Below are 18,066 nucleotides of genomic sequence, written 5' to 3' on the forward strand. Positions count from 1 at the left end.
AGTTCCCCTAATTCTAAGCAGCTTTGTGGAAGTTGCTTCTCATCCTAAGCCCAAAATGCATTTTCGTGTGCTAGGGGTAGGATTCACTGCTGCCAGTTTGCAGCTTGTCAGCCGGAGGGTCAACAGAAACTTCAATTCTCTGCATAGAGGAAAGCAGATATCTTTGAATCCATTCAGCCTTCCTCATTCCAACAAATGCCTGCAGGCATATTCCATGGACAAGAACTCATATTTCTTCTCCTCATCTCATAGGTTTGAGACCTGGAACTGAATATGGCATTGGAGTGACAGCAGTGAGGAACGACAGGGAAAGTGCTCCTGCTACCATCAATGCTGGCACTGGTGAGTGTCCTGACCCCACCTGAGCTCTGGAGGAGGCAGCAACTCAGCTGGAGCCACCCTTTCATTTCTAAGAGATACTGGAAGAGATAGTTTAGAAAGTTTCTGGCTTCATTTTGCTACATTTCCCCCTAAGGAAATGAAAAAATTCCCACAAAGGTCATGATCTCTGAATCTGACTTCTTTTTCCTGCTCCTCTTGATGTTCTGGGAATTTCATCTCCAAGTGAGCTCCTTAATGATAATCAGGCTTACACTGATCACTCTGGCCATCCTCTGTCTGTGAGGGTTTCTGGCAGGAATGGTGGCCAAAATGTTGATGTGACCAAGAAATGTTGCAGTACTCCTGCCTGACCTTCCAACCCAGAACTTTTCACGCAATTCCCCCTTTTCCCAGGCAAATTATCTGAAGGCTTCACTTCTGCCTCTCGATTGTAAGTGGGGGGAAATTTGTTTTGGTTTTGTCTGTAAAGGAGAACATCACCATCCTCTACCCATTTCAAAAGGTCCCAAAGGTGGGCACACCCTGAGCTGCTGCCAGACTGCCAGTGGAGGTGCTCTATCGTTAGCATTCAGGATGGCTCATGTAATCACACAAAGAACTCTGTTTTCTTCAGAGGGCTTAGAGCAAAGTGTATTGAAAGATAGATTATTTTTATATAGAGTTTGGGTACAATGAATAGGATTGGTCCTTTAGGACACCACCTTTTTGTAAACATTTTTACCAGCAAACAAGTTGGGAAAACACCAGGTGTCAGGAGGACAGTATTTGCAGGGATTGTTTTGGGTCCCTCCTTATGACTTCCCAGGTCAGACTGAGAGAGTTCTGTCCTTGGCTTTCTCCCACAGGCTTCAAGGCACTGCCTGGAGCCTAAGAATCCATTTTCTGACCACTGTCAGTTCCCACAGTGTTCCACTAGTGTGGACCCAATAGTTTCTGAGCCTGAGAATTGCTGAGCTCTTCCCAAGGGAAACTTTTCAGCAGTTTTCTTTTCCCCAAAACAACCTTGTGTAAACAATATTCCTTTCCCATAACAGGAGTTGTTTGCTATTTGTTTTATATAGCCACTGGGAAAGGTGTCAGCCCTATGGACCAATTACATGCCTTCTTAACACAGGATGTTATAAAAGGGCTGAACGAATTGTAAATAAACCTGATTTCTGCTGCCTCCTGATTGGAGTCAAGCATCTTTATTTCGTGTCCTATTGCGACACTCTAGAGGCACCTGAAAAACCATCTCAGGGCAGTTCAGAGACACCTCAACTTTGCTTTTGTCTCATCCTGTAGATCTGGACAACCCCAAGGAGCTGGAAGTCAGCGAGCCCACGGAGACCACACTGTCCCTGCGCTGGAGGAGGCCGGTGGCCAAGTTCGATCGCTACCGCCTGGTGTACACCGGCCCTGGGGGCAAGAGGGGCGAGGTGGAGATCCCTGTGGACAGCACCTCCTTCCTGCTGCGGGGGCTGGACCCCGGCACCGAGTACACCATCAGCCTGCTGGCAGAGAAGGGCAGGCACAAGAGCAAACCCACCACTGTCAAGGGTTCCACGGGTGAGTCACGGCTTTTGGTGGTCGGTGGGCGAGGACTAGCCCAGGCTTCACCTGGTTTCCTAATCCATGTCTGGGGGCAGCTCTGCCAGCACAAGAGAGGGAAGGATAGCTCTGTATTTCCCTCCTTACTGTGTTCACCTCCACTGTTTCATTGTTTCCAATGATTTCTTGCTTATCCTTTGAGAAGCCTCACGAAGAACTCATCCACTGGCCTTGCGTGATGTAGAACTCATTCTTTGTTTTAGTCCAGGCTGGGTATTTTTGTACGTCATGTACTTCTAATATGTTTTGCTTTCTACAGAGAAAAAACTAAGAGGAAGAGCAACCAGAATGTGTTTAATATTGTTTGTTCCTGCCTAATTGATTCTCTTCACAGCAGGCCATCATCTCTCAGCAGGACCAGTGGGGCTCTGATGTTCCCCTGTTTCAGTTTTCTCATCCAAAAGTGAGAAAGGCTCCTGCCCCAATCTGGTTCCAGCCACCATTTCCACTGGGTACTGTGACTTATATTTGTCTCTTTCTGCCATCTCCATTTGTGCAAACCACTGACCATTATCAGTGATTTATTTATCAGTAACAAGGTTTTATACTCTATGAAGCATTCTGAGCCAAAGTGTGTTGCATAGAGAATTAGATCTCAGTATAGAGCACAAGTAAGTCCTGAATCTTTTGGTTTCTCAGCCTAAATCCTGTGAGGCAAAGCCTTAACAGGTCTAAGCAAGCAGAGATGGTGAAATCAGAGTCAGCTGGGCTACAGTTATTGTCCTTAGCAGATACCAAGGCGTTTATCCTTTCTCCCCAAAGACCATCTGTGAGGTGAGCACATGCCAGGTGTTGTAGATTTTACAAATTAATAATTACAGCTTAAATGATCAAAGCTGGGTTCATATTCCCTGGCAGTGTTCACACCAGCACAACCTCTGAATGCTTTATAGATCCAGTAAACCATCAGAGAGTTACATGGTCTGGAAACCATCAGCCCTGAATGAGTTGTTTGATGCCTAAGTCAGGTCTCTGTCCAGTGCAGGGAAAAAAATTGGGAAGCCTTGAGGCACATACAGCAAAAAGGAAGCTGTAGGTTCGTGTGGCAGGAGTGAGCAGGCTTCAATTTTCCACTTTTCTCTTGGAAAAGTTCTCCCCTCAGCTGGAAGACTGAGAGGTTTCAAGGAAGTCTGCAGAGATGGTGAAGAGGCAGAACCAATGTGCTGTGGAATCTCACAGCCTGGTCTTTGCAGCAACAGCCCCCAAAGCTTCACAAAGTGAATTCTTTATCCTGTTTTACCTTCTAATTTTTTTTTTTCTTTAGAACTACTTTCATCTGGCCACTGTATTTGTTTTATGTCTTTACTCAGAGCACCAGTAAACAAAGAGGGCTCTGCACTGGGCTCCTGGGAGCAGCAGTTGACATAACCTGGCTCTGTGACCTTTCTCCTGCGTAGGAATGGACAATCCAAACACAGAGCACAGGCAGCAGAAATTCTCTGGAAGCCTGGGCAGTATAAGTGGTCTCTCTGCAGTTTGCTTTTCCATCTATCCTCAAGCCACTCCTCTTTATCCATGTTCCAGCTCTTGGGAGGTCCCAAGTGCTCAGGCTAAAGCCAAACAATCTTGTTTCGCCCTCTCTAGTGGAGGCAAGTTGAAACATTCAGAGCTCATGAACCTCTAGCAAAGGACACATCACAGAATCTTCCACGGTACAGGATGGAAGCTTCTGTCTCTTCACAGGGAGGAAGTGCAGCTCAAGTGACAAAGTAGTTTTTAGCTGATCTCCTTAATCCTGCGCTCAAGGGATGGCAAAGATTACAGAGTGTAGTTTGCTAAATTTTGCTGAAAAGGCAAGACTGAATATTTCACATTTCTGTTTGCTTGTTTGTCTCTTGTAGCTCCATGTAGTGTAACCCTAATGCAAGCGTTGAGTCTTGACCCAGAGGAGCTCCCTGAAATGAGTAGTTTTGCTCCAGAAGCTTCAGGAATGCAGGAGAATTCCGTGAGGGACCTTGCGGTCCTGAGGGGAACAGACCACACGGCTTTAGGTTCTTGTGGTGTGTGAATACAGGAGCCTGCAGCAGTTTTGGGCTGGAGCACACGGAAGTGTCACAGCAGAGCCCTGCCTGCCCAGAGAAGCCCTGGGAGCTAGGACTGACAGCCTCCAAACCAACACTTCCTATAAAACCAACCTTCTATTGGCTGGAGAGCAGCACCCTGCTCCCCTGGGAGCTGTGGCTACAACAGGAAACTTCTTTCTGCTCTTAGTGAAGGTGTCACAAGGGTCCCACCTGGCTTTGCATGAAGGTTTGACTCAGCTATTAAAGAAAATTAACCATTTTACTCCTTGGAGGGGCCTTGCCTTGAGCATGTCCCCCCAGATCAGCAGCTCATCTGTAGGGTGAGCACGTAGCCCAGCCCTGGGCAGCCCAGCACTCAGACTGCAGCTTTGTTCTCTCCTGCTCTGCTCCTGGAAGCCTGCCTGCAGAGCACAATGTGGGGCCTGGAGCAGGCTGGATGGCCACACATCAGCCATGAGAGGCCTGGGGAGATAAATGAGTGAGCAGTCGAGAAACCAAGAGCCAAACTCAAATTCCTCTGCTGAAGGACCCAGATTGGGCAGCAACTGTTGATGAATGGTGGATGTGATACTGTCTTGCCTCTGGAAGTGAGTTTGTACAGCAGAGCACGGCTTGCAGAAGTAACTTTTCCGTTCTGCTGAATGTTTTTCAGAAGATTTATGCTGTTTACCAAAGGCCCTTGTCCATGTTGTGCGTCAGCCCCTCTTCCTCTCCTGGCTTCTCCAAGGCTCAGATTGCGCCACCATCTTTATACAAACTCAAAGAAACATCAGCAAGAATGATTAGGTGAGGCAGTTCCATGGGAAAGTGCAGTGCTGACCACTGGGAAACTAAATTTGCCAGTGAAGATTGTCCATTTGTTCTGCTGAACAATCCTCTTTGGGGAGCACCTGGCGCCTGAGCTCAGGATGAGGATTTTTAGTGGTTGCTGCTGCTCCAGTATTTCTGGCTTGTGATGTGCTGCAGTGGTTTCCTCATGAAATTCAGACGTGCATAGGCACTGCAAGCCCAGCTTAACCTGCTGATTTAGGTCTAGCTAAAGGGGACTAAAAAGAAAATCGTGCTGGGTCATCATGTCACCATCTCTCACATGAGAGATTGGGAAAGATTGGCTGAGAGCCCACCTTGGGGAATAATATAAAATCCCAAAATCAGAAGCAAAAAATAACACAGGATACTGCTTGCTCTGTCCCAAGAAGCTGGGGATATGTCCTGGCAGCACATGAGCATCCTTTTTAGTAAAACCACCGGAGAAACATTCCAGTGGAATTCCTCAAAAGGCCAACACCACACTGCAGACATATTCAGCCTGGAGATTTTACCAACAGATATTGAGCTATTTCCTAAGCTGACAGTAAGAAGTATTCCAGCCTGGGAAGGAGTGGATGCTCATTATCCATCCAGTTCGCCTTTCCCACAGCTTTCATCTCTGTTCATTCATCTCACCACTGAATCATTCTCTGGCTGTCACCCACCCACCTAAAGCTCCCAGAGCTCTCTGTTTTTCCTGTCCATCTATTCCCCTCATTGTTAAATCAAGGGTTTGAGTTCCACTGTTCTTGTTAGTCTACAGTTTATTTTCCAGATTTTCCATCATGTGTTACAGCATTCTGCCTGCTAAACAAACAGCACTGATACTGTCTGTGGTATCAGAGTCCTTCCCATGTATTCATATAATTTTCATTTTTCTATTTCCTGTTTGTTTGTACACAAATCCACATATCCCCCTGATGCAAACGAATGTAAGGTGGGATATATCTGTGTTAATATCTGTGGTAGAGGGAAACAACTCCTTTTCACCCACAAATTCCTTTGTGGAGTCATTAAGCCCAAGGTAATACTCAGAATTTCATGCCCTATGTTCCATGCCCAACCTGTACATGGCAACCTCCATGCAGCTGCCAGAGTTGGCTCAATAAAATAAATCCACTTGTGAATCCAGCAAATTTCTGGATTCAAAGCTCACACAGGTGGTTGATCCCTCAGGGTTTTTTTATAATGCTTGAACTGCTGCTGCATTTTCCATCCAGATTGGAGTAACTAAATCCTTGTGTGGCTGTGCTAGAACTGGCACAGAAATGTGGGGTGGTCAGGGACAATGAGGGACAATGAGGGGACAATGAGGGAAAGTGATGGAAAATAAGGGAAAATGAGAGGACAGTTTTGACTGATCTTACACAGGGTTTTCTCACACACCTTCAGTACAGCAGGAGTGTAAGGACACCCTAATTTTATCTTGCCTCCTGTATTTTTGAACGTTTTATGTTCAGTTTCCAGTTCAGTGTTGAGTTTCCCAGGGGACCATCCAGGCACGGAGCTGTCCCTGTGGGATGCACTGCTGCTCTCCTCCCCGCTGGGCTGCCCACTCTTGTCCTCAGCAGGAACCCTCCCAGGAAAGCCCAACCACCTCTGTGCCTGTTAACTGGGCAGCTTTTAGACTAAACAAACGCCAGTGCTCCTGATGCCATGATTTCTGTTCCCAGAGCAGGAAATTCCTGCTTGGCACCTGCTGATGCACGGGCAGCTCGGAGTTGCAGGAGGGTTCCAAACTTTCCTGCTTTGTTCCAGGAGCTGGGCAGCCCTGGAGCAGTCAGATAACAGTGCTGATGGTGGTTCACTGGGGAAGAGGAGGTGATGACAGTGGTGACCATTGTAGCTGTGCTGGTGTGATGCAAATATCATCATCTCCAGGCTGCAGCACAGACAGGGCTTGTTCAGCTCATGGCTGGGCTGGTTTGAGGGCTAAACCTAAATCAAGAATGTCAGTGACACATGTAAATATAAATATATATATATTATATAGATGTAAATCACCCTTTGCCTCACAGGCTTCTCTCCCTCCTGGAGGTGAGCAGAGAACAATGTTTTCACACCTGTATTTGACCTGAGATCCTATTTACAAGATAACATTTCTGCATCTCTTTGAAAACATTTCTAATTGATTTTGCCCCTCTGAAAATGTATTTCTTTGTGATGGATGTGTGAATTGGGGGACATGTAATGAATCCTGAGTACATATTTGTGCTGAGCTGATGGATGGTGCTCCATGACTTGCTCTCTCCTTATTGAATGCAAGTGGAGCATGAACTCAAGGAAGTCACCGAGGTGTGAAATGATGTGGGTTCCCACTAATGAGGAGATAATTCTGCATGTCAAAGAAATCTCCTGCATGGGGCCTTGAGGCTGGGATCAGAAACACGTTCCCTGTGATCTCCACAGCTCTCAGATTTCCAGGATCTGACTGTTCTACAGGACACACGCACAGATCATTGGCATGCTGAAGGCCAGGGCTTTCCCCTTTCCATTCCTTGGGATCTCTTACAAGAAATATTTGTGAAGTTCTTTCTATCCTAGCTTTTAGCCAAGAATGTTTGTCCCCTCCACTTTATTCTGCATGCATTGTAATGGATAACGGATTATAATGGATAAGCCTGTTTTTGGTAGGCTATGTGGAACCTTAGCATGTTTCTGCTGTGATTTCTCAGGCTGGGTCTGGACGCATTTGTGATTTTTGGCATGAATTCCCCTCACGGTTTGTATAAGGAGCATTCACTGATGGGTGTAGGAAAGACAAAGGGCATGTTTGGATGCTTGGGGCTCCAATGTGATGTAAATGAGCAAAGTTTTTTGGAGGTAATCAAAGAGAAGTGATTTCCATCAGCTGAGGCAGTGCCAGCTCCCTGCTGGAGGCATTCCAGCTCCTCTCTGTTTGCTGGTGGCTGCTCTGGATCTGCTGCTCAGGGCGGCTCTGGGAGAACCAGGCTGTGTGTCCTGATGCTCCCTTTGCTCGAGGCCTGGATTCAGTCTCCAGCACCAAGAGAACTCCTCAGTTTGCTTTGTTTTCAGAGCTCCCAATGCACAGCACATGGAGCGTGTTGGAGCAGCTGCTAGCTGTTGTTTTGGGGTTTTCAGCAGGAAATTTTAACTCGCAGTTTAGCTCTGTTTAGCATTTCTGGTCACCACACCTGGAGAATCAACCAATGGAACAGCATTTGGTCCTCCCAGCTCTCTAAGGTCCCCCAGCCCTGAGCCTCCTGCTCTGCTCTCAGTGCCCCCTCACCTGCCCAGCTCAGAAGTCACTGGGGCTCTTTGTGACCTTAAAATTACCCATTTAAATTATTTCCAGTGGTTTCACCCTGTCCTGGGCAGCACTGAATGAGGTATTTGATCAGTTCCTTATCACTCTGAACAGCCTGTCCATTTTAAACAGAATGCAGGAAATATTTTTCCTGGGAAATCTTGGAGAAACAGAAATTCCCAATCTCCCAGGTGGCACACAATTCCAGGTTAACACTGATGGAAGTACTCAAAGGCAGCTCTCTGGGTCCCTGGAAGCTCTTGCTGCTACAAGTATTTCCCATGGATTCACAGCCTTGTATTCCTTTTCTGCTCCAAAATGCAGAGTTTCATTTCCATGTGGCTTTGGACTGGATTTTAGGCTTTTGAGTGATGCTTTTCCTCTTGGATGGTTTATTCTTCCTTTTGCATGGGATGAAACTCTTACAGCTGTGGGATAAGAGCCTTGGGTGCTGCAGGACAATGCCCCATGCAGTTTTTAAGGTGATCCAGCATCAAATCTCTTTCCAAATCACATGCAGAGAGAGGCATTGATGCATCTGCTGCTGATAAGGAACGTGGGAACAGAGAGTTGCTGCAGGTGCTTGTCTGGATTGTGCTTAAATGCAGGAGGAGTTTGCAGCATTGGCATGGATGTGGTAATGTCAGAGAAAACAAGATTGTGACACATTGGGAGCTCAGCTTTCCAAAACTCCCACCTCTTACCCCTATTCCATTAATTTCATGAGCTGAGTTCAGGGCTGAGTTCAATAATGACCAAAGGATCATTAGCAACAGGGATTAGTGTGAGCTTGGATCTGGAGAATAAGGACTGTACTTGTCCATCCCTCAAAACCAAATTCCCAACATGAGCTGAACTATTTATGCAGAGACACAAAGATTATTTCCCAGAACCAGAAGGGTCTCACCTCTCTATGGTGCGTTCTCTCTGTTTTGTTTTGTTCTTCCTTAAATAAGAAACATCATCCCTTGATCTTTACCATGACACTGTGATGGCTTTGCCATCTGTGTTGGATGCTGAGTGGCTGAGGATTTTGGAGGTGCTCAACAATCCTGTTTGGTGCCCAATTCCACGAGAGAGTCCCTTGGCCCCTGGAGAGCACGAGAGGGTTGTTTGTGTTTCTGTCTCAGATACACATGAGAAACAAACAGCAGGAAAAAGGGGCTCTGCGTCTTGGAGGAGAACAAAATTGAGCATTTTTAGAGAAATCAGAATTGCTTTTAACCTGTGATGGTTCCTGCATTACTTATTATAACCAAGCTTCTATTAGAAAGATTTAACTTACTGTAACTTTAGTTTCACTTTCATTTTAGGGAAATGTATTTGTTTTATTTGTTTCTGTTGCCACCAACAGATTGTGATCTCTGATACAGCCAATTCCCTTTCTGTCCTGCTTTCTCTTTTCCAGATAACACTCTTACTTTGACAGAATTCATATTTTACCTCAATGAATGTCTTTTCTGTTCCTGATAAGGGAAGACAGCTCTGAATGAATGCATTTCTTTTATTGTTGTTGAACATTGTCATCATGTCATAAACAATCTCTTTCCTTCTAACAGGATGGGAAAAGCTCAGCAGAACTTGTGTTCCTGAATTGTATAGTAATTTACTGATTTGTTAATGAACTTTCCCAAAAATCATTATGATTTATGAGTGCTCAATCTCTGAAAATCCAGCCTCAGCTGCCTGCCCAAGGCTTTGAGCAGTCATGCAATAATCACTCTGGTTTTACAGGGAGAAACTTTCTATGAGGGATGCTGCTGAGCCTAAATTTCATTTATTCCAGGGCCCCCTTAGCTTTGGTATTGCAATATGCATGAAGCTGAAGTTTACAATTGACAAATCAGACCCATTTCCCTTCATGCAGCCTCTCTTACAAATTCTCAGTCATACAGAATACCATTATTCAGAGACACTCCGTTCTTACTATGGCACTTACATGTCAGCAATTCAAATAAATCAGAAGGGTGCTAGAAAATCATCAGGGGCCACAGGTCAGTGAGAGAGCACACAGGAGTTCCCAGGTGGAAAAACCAGGCGATGCTCTCTCATTTTCCCATCTGGCTGTTAATGTTAAGGAATCAGTTGTATCTCCTTTGTAACAAAGAATTTCCCATTCCTGCCCAGCACATGACCTCAGCTTTCAGATTTAGCAGCATCTCAGTTACCTCTGATGGCTTCCACCTCCCTTGGCCACCCCTGTGGGGGTTTGCCAGAATGTTAATTTCTGTGAATGAACGTTTTGATTTTAGATTAATATCAGTAACCCTGAAAGTCCTGTCTCCACCCACAGGAAGGTTCTGTGAGTAGAATAATGTGCTAAAAAAAGACAAATCCATTATAGACATGGAGAAATGGAGGCATTTTCCTCTTCTTTATTGTTTTGTATTAGAAATAGTTTGGAAGCATAAGCAGCATCCTTCAAGTGGATGCAATTAAAAGCTCAAATATGTGAATCCTGACTATTTAAACCCTTTGCTACCCTTACAGTTAATTCAGAATGGCAAACAGTGAGTAAAGTTGTTATAGCAATACCTACTTACCTCATAGGGAGTTGTAATTAATGTTACAAAACACTCACAGATGTAAGATTCCCTGTGAGCTGCTGTCTGTGAACAGCCTCTAAATATGTATTTATAAATATTAGAGCATTCTCTCACTGTCCTGTTTTGCCATGTCTCCAAAGTGACTTTATTGAAGTTATTTGAGGCAGCTGATAATGCAGATATGGGGAGGGGAGGAATCTCTGTGGCCCTGATTAGATGTGAAATTCATTAACACAGAACCTCATTAAATAATCCGACATCAGCACCACCCTGCAACCCAAGTAACAGACTGACTCTCTGTCCTTATGCAGAGGAACCTGAGCTGGGAGAGCTCTCAGTATCCAAGGCTGGCTGGGATGGTTTCCAGCTCACCTGGGCAGCAGCAGACGGGGCCTATGAGAACTTTGTCATTCAGGTGCAGGAGTCTGGCAGCCCCGAAGACACCCGCAACGTCACAGTGCCGGGGACACTGAGCTCTGTCAATGTCACCGGCCTCAAGGCCAGCACTCCTTACACCATCACCCTTCAGGGCCTCACTCGGGGCTACAGGAGCAGCCCCCTTTCTCTTGAGGCCACCACAGGTACCTGTCCTGCAGCCCCACGTTCTTCCCGACAGGGATGTGAGCCGCGGCTCTTGGGAGTGCTGGGCAAGTCCTGCTCTGCCTCAGCCTGAGCTCGTCAAAGCTTGGCTGAGCATCCCCGCCATGGAAATGCCTCGTGGGCAGGCTTTCCAGAGCTTCAGTGCCCTGGTGCAGCCCTTCTCTCCCTGCTTTACCCCAACCCCTGCCTCAGAACAGCTTTTTTTTGGTTTTGTTCTCTTTCCTCACTTACCTGGCTGACACTAACAGCAAAACCCAGCTGGATGTTGTACCTGCTTGGGAAAGGCCAGGCTGCCTGGTAAAATTATAAAAATCTTTCCTCTATTAGCCCAGGTAATCAAAGCCTGAGAGTGGGGTCAGTTTTTACCCTTCAGAAGCTGCCTCTGAAATTCTGCAGCAGCTTCTATGTGAATTTAGACTCAGTGTGCTTAAGTTGTGTGCACCTGACTCAGGGCAAGGACAAACTCCTTCTGTATGTTCTCATATAGTAAAGGACACAAATTAATTCCTCATAAGTCTAATAAAATACATTCAGCCATCTAAGATCATGAACCAGTCTGATTGGTGTAAAAAAGATATAATGTAAAAGATCAAATTCAGCAGAACTACCCTGGCATAAAACTGCCCTGAAGGGAGGCAGGTGAGCTCTGTGCTATCAGCAGCTTGCATGAAACTCATCAAGAGCCCCAAAATAATTTTCTGGCTGATCATGTGAAAGGCAACAGTTTGAAACAAGAGCTTATCACAGGCTTTGACCATGAGAGATAGATGTGTATTTACATGTCTGCTGCATGGCTCTCTGATCCTCCAGGTTTTATGATAACTGTAATGAACAGTGTGAATTAATTGGCACTAAAGGGGCACCAGTGGCCTTTCCTCTAGATAATTCCTTGTAGATAATTTCTTCTGCCTCTGGGCTCCCCTACAGCCGTTTCAACCTCCTGTCCGAGAGCTGGCTCATGCCAGCTTCCCCCAGGCACACATTGCCCAGCACTGAAAGGGGTGAGAGCACCTGTGAGAACTAATCAGAATTAAAGCATGAAGGGCAGCAGAGCTGGCTCCTTTCTGTGGTGCTTTAAGCAGCCTGGCTTGGGCAGGAATGTGTGTTGTGTCCCTGTGGGAGTGCTGAGCTTTGAGAGTCCTCTCTGGGAGCAGATGCCCGTGGAGAGCAGAGCAATGTGCTGGACAAAAGGACAGAGCAGGAAACACATCATGGGTGTCCTGCCTAAATATGCAATGTGCATATTTAAAACAGTAGAAAATGCCCTGCTGAGGTTTTCCCTTCCCTTTCTGGGTCAAGCTCAGCACCCAGCTTTTCAAAATCTTCCCTTCTGGGGGCTTCCAATTGTTAGAAGAATCTGAACCTTCCTGTAGCACTACAGGGATGTCTGCAGAGAGGAAGAAACCCCCAAGGCATCTCTCCCTGTTTTGCATTTTGGCTCCAGCTCCAAAATTACAAGCCAGCTTTCATAGACTTAAGCTGAAAGGGAAAGTAGAAGAGTAAACAAAACACAAGATTTTCCTTTGGATAAAGCAACAGCTTTGGTTTTAGCTTGTCCTAAAACTGGAAGCCGTCTTTTCCAAATGCCCCAGGGGCATTCAAAAAAAAGTCCTTTTGCATCTGCTTTTATGCTCAGACCTCAAAGACATGGCTGCTCCTGCAGGGAAAGGGAACTAGCCATAGTTGTAGATGTTATTTTAACTTTTTTTTCCTTATCTAACATTTTGCGATGCTTTTGTTCGATTTCCTTCCCTTAGTACCTGTCTGCTTGTAGCAAGCTTTTACTCACCCCCTGTTCCCCAGCTGGGAGTGCTGCCAGCATGGCAGAGAGGAGCCTTTGAGAGCAGGAGGAGTCGGGGGGCCCTTCTGACGGGTGTTGTTTCCCTCCCCAGGAGAGCAGCCCGCCGTTGCTGAGCTCAAGGTTTCCGACATTACCCCCGAAAGCTTCAACCTCTCCTGGACAGCCTCCAATGGGGACTTCGACGCCTTTACCATTGAAATTATTGATTCTAACAGGTTGCTGGAGCCCATGGAGTTCAACTTCTCAGGCAACTCAAGGACTGCTCATATCTCAGGGCTTTCTCCCAGCACTGATTTCATTGTCTACCTCTCCGGGATCTCTCGCGGGTTCCGCACACAGGCAATCAGTGCTGCAGCTACCACAGGTACACAAAACCTACCTCAGTGCTAACTCGGCTTTTCTGAACTCTTCCTTACAGGTTGTGCCCCCTCCCCTGCCCTCAGCTGCCCCAGCAGCCCACCCATTTCCCTCTGCCTCTACGCCTTCCGAGGAGACCAGCCGGGGACATTGGGAGCTGGGCATGTTGAGCCACCCTCCCATCCAGCAAAGCCAGGCAGTCACACCGTGCTGGGATTTCATTCACACAATGAGTCTGAACATTAAGGTTGGGGCAGCCTCTGAGGCAGATGAGAAGCAAAGAGAATATCCAAAGAACCAAATGGGAGATGATTACTTTTGTTCATTTTTCAGCCTGTGTGAAAGAGTAAACGAAAGACAAGATTTTCCTTTGGATAAAGCAACAACTTTGGTTTTAGCTTCTCCTAAAACTGGAAGCCGTCTTTTCCAAATGCCCCAGGGGCATTCAAAAAAGTCCTTTTGTTTCTGCTTTCATGCTCAGGCCTCAAAGACATGGCTGCTCCTGCAGGGAGAGGGAACTAGCCAAGAACCCAGTGGGAGATGATTCCCCGCATTCACCTTTCAACCTGTGTGTGCGCCTGTCCCGCAGCACAGAGCAGACACAGTTTCTCTCAGACAAGCTGATTTCTAGACACAGATTTACCCTGATTCTCCCAAAAGATGTCAGGCACGTTTCAGTCTGTGCCAGCACAATTCTGCAAGGCACATTCACTGCTTGAATTCAGCTTCAATTATTCAGGTTATGTTGGGTGAGAGATTGAAAAGTCCATCTGAGTCGATGTCAGAGGATGGAATAGGCAGGCACTGGGTTGTTGGCACGTTGCACATTTCAAGGTTTTGCAGCTGACAGTTTCCCCAGAAAAGACAGGGAAGTCAAATGTTCAGCCTGAGAGTGGGAAGGGAGGACTGGACTACAAAAACATTGTTATTGCTGGCAGATAATGGCTCATGTTGTGATTGTTTTACACCTCCAGCACATTTTGCCCCTCTAGGAAAAGTTACCATAGTGATTTGTCACAGGAATGGAGTAACGTGGTCAGTGACAGCAAGGTGTCAAATCTCAGCTATCAGATAATATAATATCAGTTTCCAGCAGCAGCAGACTGAGCAGCACAGCTCATTTGATGATGGGTGGCAGAGCCAGGGTGATGGCAGGGGCATGGGGAACACAGGGAGACACAAGGCTGGGTGACCCTTGTGACTTGTAGTCGTGCAAATTCAAACGTCTCTATTAATTTATTTTATTTTATTGCTTTGGCTTTTAATAACTATGATACATTTCCATTTTTTTTTTTCTTCCCATAGTAGAGGAACTTCTCCTTAGCAAACTCAGTGTATCAAATGCTACCTCAGCCAGCCTGTCACTCACCTGGGAGGCACAGGACAAGGCCTTTGACCATTTTATTCTGGAAGTCAGGAACTCTGACTTCCCCTTGGACTCCCTGGTGCTCACAGTGCCGGGGGACTCCCGGCACTCTGTAGTGACCAACCTCAAAGCTGCCACTAATTACACAGTCCAGCTCCATGGGGTAATTGATGGGCAAGGTGGGCAGACCTTGACAGCCATGGCAACCACAGGTATTTTACTGTTTCACCTTCCAGGTTTGCTTTTTGTTCTCCTTTCTCTTGCTGTTCACTGAACTGCTCTAAAACGTGGCTCTAACTCATCGTCGTTCCCTCGGGGAGTTATAGGGAAGTCACCATGAGGGGAGGCTGAAATGCACTGAGAGGGCTTGCAAAAAGACCTGCAGCAGTGGAAAAGGCTGAAAAAGTGCCCCCAGCATTAAGAGAACCAGCAGTAAACCGTGATGGTTTCTTTATATATACACACACCTCTCTGCAAGTTCAGTGTATATATAACTATTGCCTTGCTCCAGATGGTTCGTGTGTTTCACTCAGCATCTTTGCACTTGATCTTGAATGAAGTTGTTCATCCCACCCCGACTTGCTTTGCTGGGGGTGGGAGAGAGACCTTTGTGTTGTTCTCAGCCTGGAGAGGCACCTGCATGTCAGTTTTGTCCTCCTTAAACCCAAGTGTCTCCTGAGGCATTTCCATCTCTGGTGGGCGTTTCATGCCGCATGTGAAATGACCAGCCCAAACTGCATGGAGTGGTCTGGCCACCTTCTGCTGGTTCTGGTGTTTTTTCTGCCCAGGACTTTTATGTTCTCAGCACAGAGCAGGGCTCAAAAAACAAATCCCCCTTTTTCTTGGTGGTCAGCCCAAATTCCCTTTTCTTGGTCACTCTGTCCCTTGTCTTGCTCCCTTTGAGTCTCCAGGGCCTGTCTTGTTTCCCTGGGTGTCAGAGCTTTTCCCGTGGTGGTGATGGTGATTCCAGGATGGCAGGAGATCACTAAAGACTTGCCTGAGGATGTGACTCCAGCTCATTTTGCATGTAGCATTCCTGGGAGTCAGGCTGTCATGATGGGAATGCGCCTGACCATGGATGCAGGTGGCATGTGAAGGAATGTGAATCATGCCAGGATGAGGTTGGAAGGGCTCCCTTTGCCCTCTCTGAGCTGCATGTGGGGCTGAGGGCTCAGTTTTCCTGGGTTTTCCACCCAAACCTGTTTGCTTTGTGGATATTTTCTCATCTCCTTGCCTGCCTTCAGGAGCACCATGGTGGCACCTTCCCTGCTGGCCATGAAGGCATCCATGGTCACTGGTTGATAGCATGACATCTGTGACATCTGTGTCCTTAATCGGGGCCACTTCCATTCACCTCTTCCCTGACAATTCCAGAGAAGGAGGCGGATTATTGTTTAAAAATCATTTTAAATAATGAAGGACAAGACTAAAGGTTGGAACATCTTGCAGCAGTTCTTATTTTAGCAAAGAAAAAGGTTTCACTCTTTCACCACTCTCTGTTGGTGGGATCCCCTCTCTCTGACTTTCCTCCCAGCATGGATCACTTTTCCATCGTTATTTTTCTGTGTCTCACTGGCTGCATTTCTCAAGGTGTTCTTGGTTCCTACTCAATTGGCAACGTAAAAAATAGAAAATCAGCCCAGAGAGCAAACACAGGGCTCTCTGACCCTCTGACTGTGGGGTCGTGTCGGTTCTCTCTCTGGGCTTTAATGAAATTTTAATGATTTTTGTGCTAAGTGTAAGAGGTTTAAAAGAGAATGGGTAAGGAGCTCTCCCTCTGCTGAAGGACAAGTTTCTCTCCTGGCAGGATAGAGAGAATTTGAATTTCCTCCAGCAGAAATGGAAAGTTTTTGCTTCTTAAAGAGGTGCCCTGACCGCTGAACAGTCAGGAAGGAGCACAAGAGCAGTGTTGTGGGGTTTATTGTTCATTAGACATTCTCTGATTGTGCCTAATCAGAGGATGAGGAACACCTTATCTCTGGAGTCCAGGGAGGTTTTGGCCTGAGATTAGTGCTGAGATAATCCCTGTTAGGCCTGAAATCCCTTATAAACCTCAGGGCCCAAAAATAGCAGCATCTACAACTCCAGGCAACAGAAACACCAAACACAACCTGGAGTGTGGTTTCAAGGATTCTTGCCTCAATCCTACTTTCTCTATTTTGGAATTGCTGGGGGTTTGTATTCCCATCCAAGTCTCAGTGTGGGATTCCTGCAATTTGGTGGTGGTGATGCTTCTATAAACCAGGCCCACATTTCATTAAGGAGGTTGAGTTTATTTAAGAAAATTTATTGAAAAAAAATACAAACAAGTAATAAAATATAACAAAATATATAAATAAATAAAAGTCAGCACTAATTTCAGTGGCTTCTTTCCAAAACCTGAGAAAATAGCTGTTGCAGTGCTGCTTTTAAAAAAAAACTTTTTATATTTTATTTTACCTTACTTTATTCTATTTTACTTTATTTTACTTTATTTTATTTTTTATTTAATTTTAATTTTATTTTATTTTATTTTTATTTTATTTTATTCAACCACAGCAAAACAAGATTAAGACATTACTTTGTTAAAATATTATTTATGTTAAAACACTTATTTTATTTTATCTTGTTTTACTTTATTTTATTGTACTTTATTTTAATTTAATTTAATTTTATTTTTTATTTTACTTTATTTCATTTAAATTTTATTTTAATTTTATTGTATTTATTTATTTTAATTTTTATTTTAATTTTTTAAAATTTATTTTATTTTATTTTATTTTATTTTATTTTATTTTATTTTATTTTATTCAACCACAGCAAGACAAGGTGCAAACATCATTTCTGAGCCCCCACCACTCGCCCTCTGCTGATTCCCTCACCCCCCTGGACTCAAGCCGCCTGCTCACGTGTGTTCCTTTCTCCCCCAGAGGCTGAGCCACAGCTGGGCACGCTCACCCTCACAAACGTTACCCCCGACAGCTTCAACCTGTCCTGGAGCAGCCGCGGCGGCCCCTTTGGCACCTTCGTTATCCAAATCCGCGATTCCCTGGCGGCACGGGAGGTGACAGTGCCAGGGGACACCCACAGCGCCCACATCTCGGGGCTCACGGCTCACACTGCCTATGACATTCACCTCCGGGGCACCACCCAGGCAGGTGTCCCCACTGAGCCCCTCACTGCTTTTGTCACCACAGGTACCTGCTCCCAGCTTCGGGCTCCCTCGTTGGCTCAGGGAAATGTGTGTGCCCACGGCACACGGAGTGCCTGGCCAGCAGCCATGGGTTGGTTTAACAGCTTGGTGCAAGGAGGGGTCAGAACAGGAGTGATGGCCTTCAAACAATTCCCTGGAGCAGGAGTAGTTTAAAGGCAGTTAAAAGGCC

At 45.9% G+C, this 18,066-nt stretch overlaps 1 protein-coding gene across 1 annotated transcript in view; it reads left to right on the top strand.

The window, feature by feature from the left end:
- The window catches only part of TNC (tenascin C), a 72,826-nt gene that overhangs the window by 32,289 nt on the left and 22,471 nt on the right, over positions 1 to 18,066 (top strand). Inside the window, 9 exon segments of the mRNA XM_066332469.1 lie at positions 253 to 342; positions 1,627 to 1,890; positions 7,904 to 8,073; positions 8,075 to 8,306; positions 9,140 to 9,142; positions 10,892 to 11,161; positions 13,073 to 13,345; positions 14,644 to 14,916; positions 17,614 to 17,880. Of these exon segments, the coding sequence (XP_066188566.1) occupies positions 253 to 342; positions 1,627 to 1,890; positions 7,904 to 8,073; positions 8,075 to 8,306; positions 9,140 to 9,142; positions 10,892 to 11,161; positions 13,073 to 13,345; positions 14,644 to 14,916; positions 17,614 to 17,880 (1,842 nt within the window).

The sequence above is a fragment of the Sylvia atricapilla genome, chromosome 19 (genome assembly GCF_009819655.1).
Source record: "Sylvia atricapilla isolate bSylAtr1 chromosome 19, bSylAtr1.pri, whole genome shotgun sequence".
NCBI classification, from domain to species: domain Eukaryota; kingdom Metazoa; phylum Chordata; class Aves; order Passeriformes; family Sylviidae; genus Sylvia; species Sylvia atricapilla.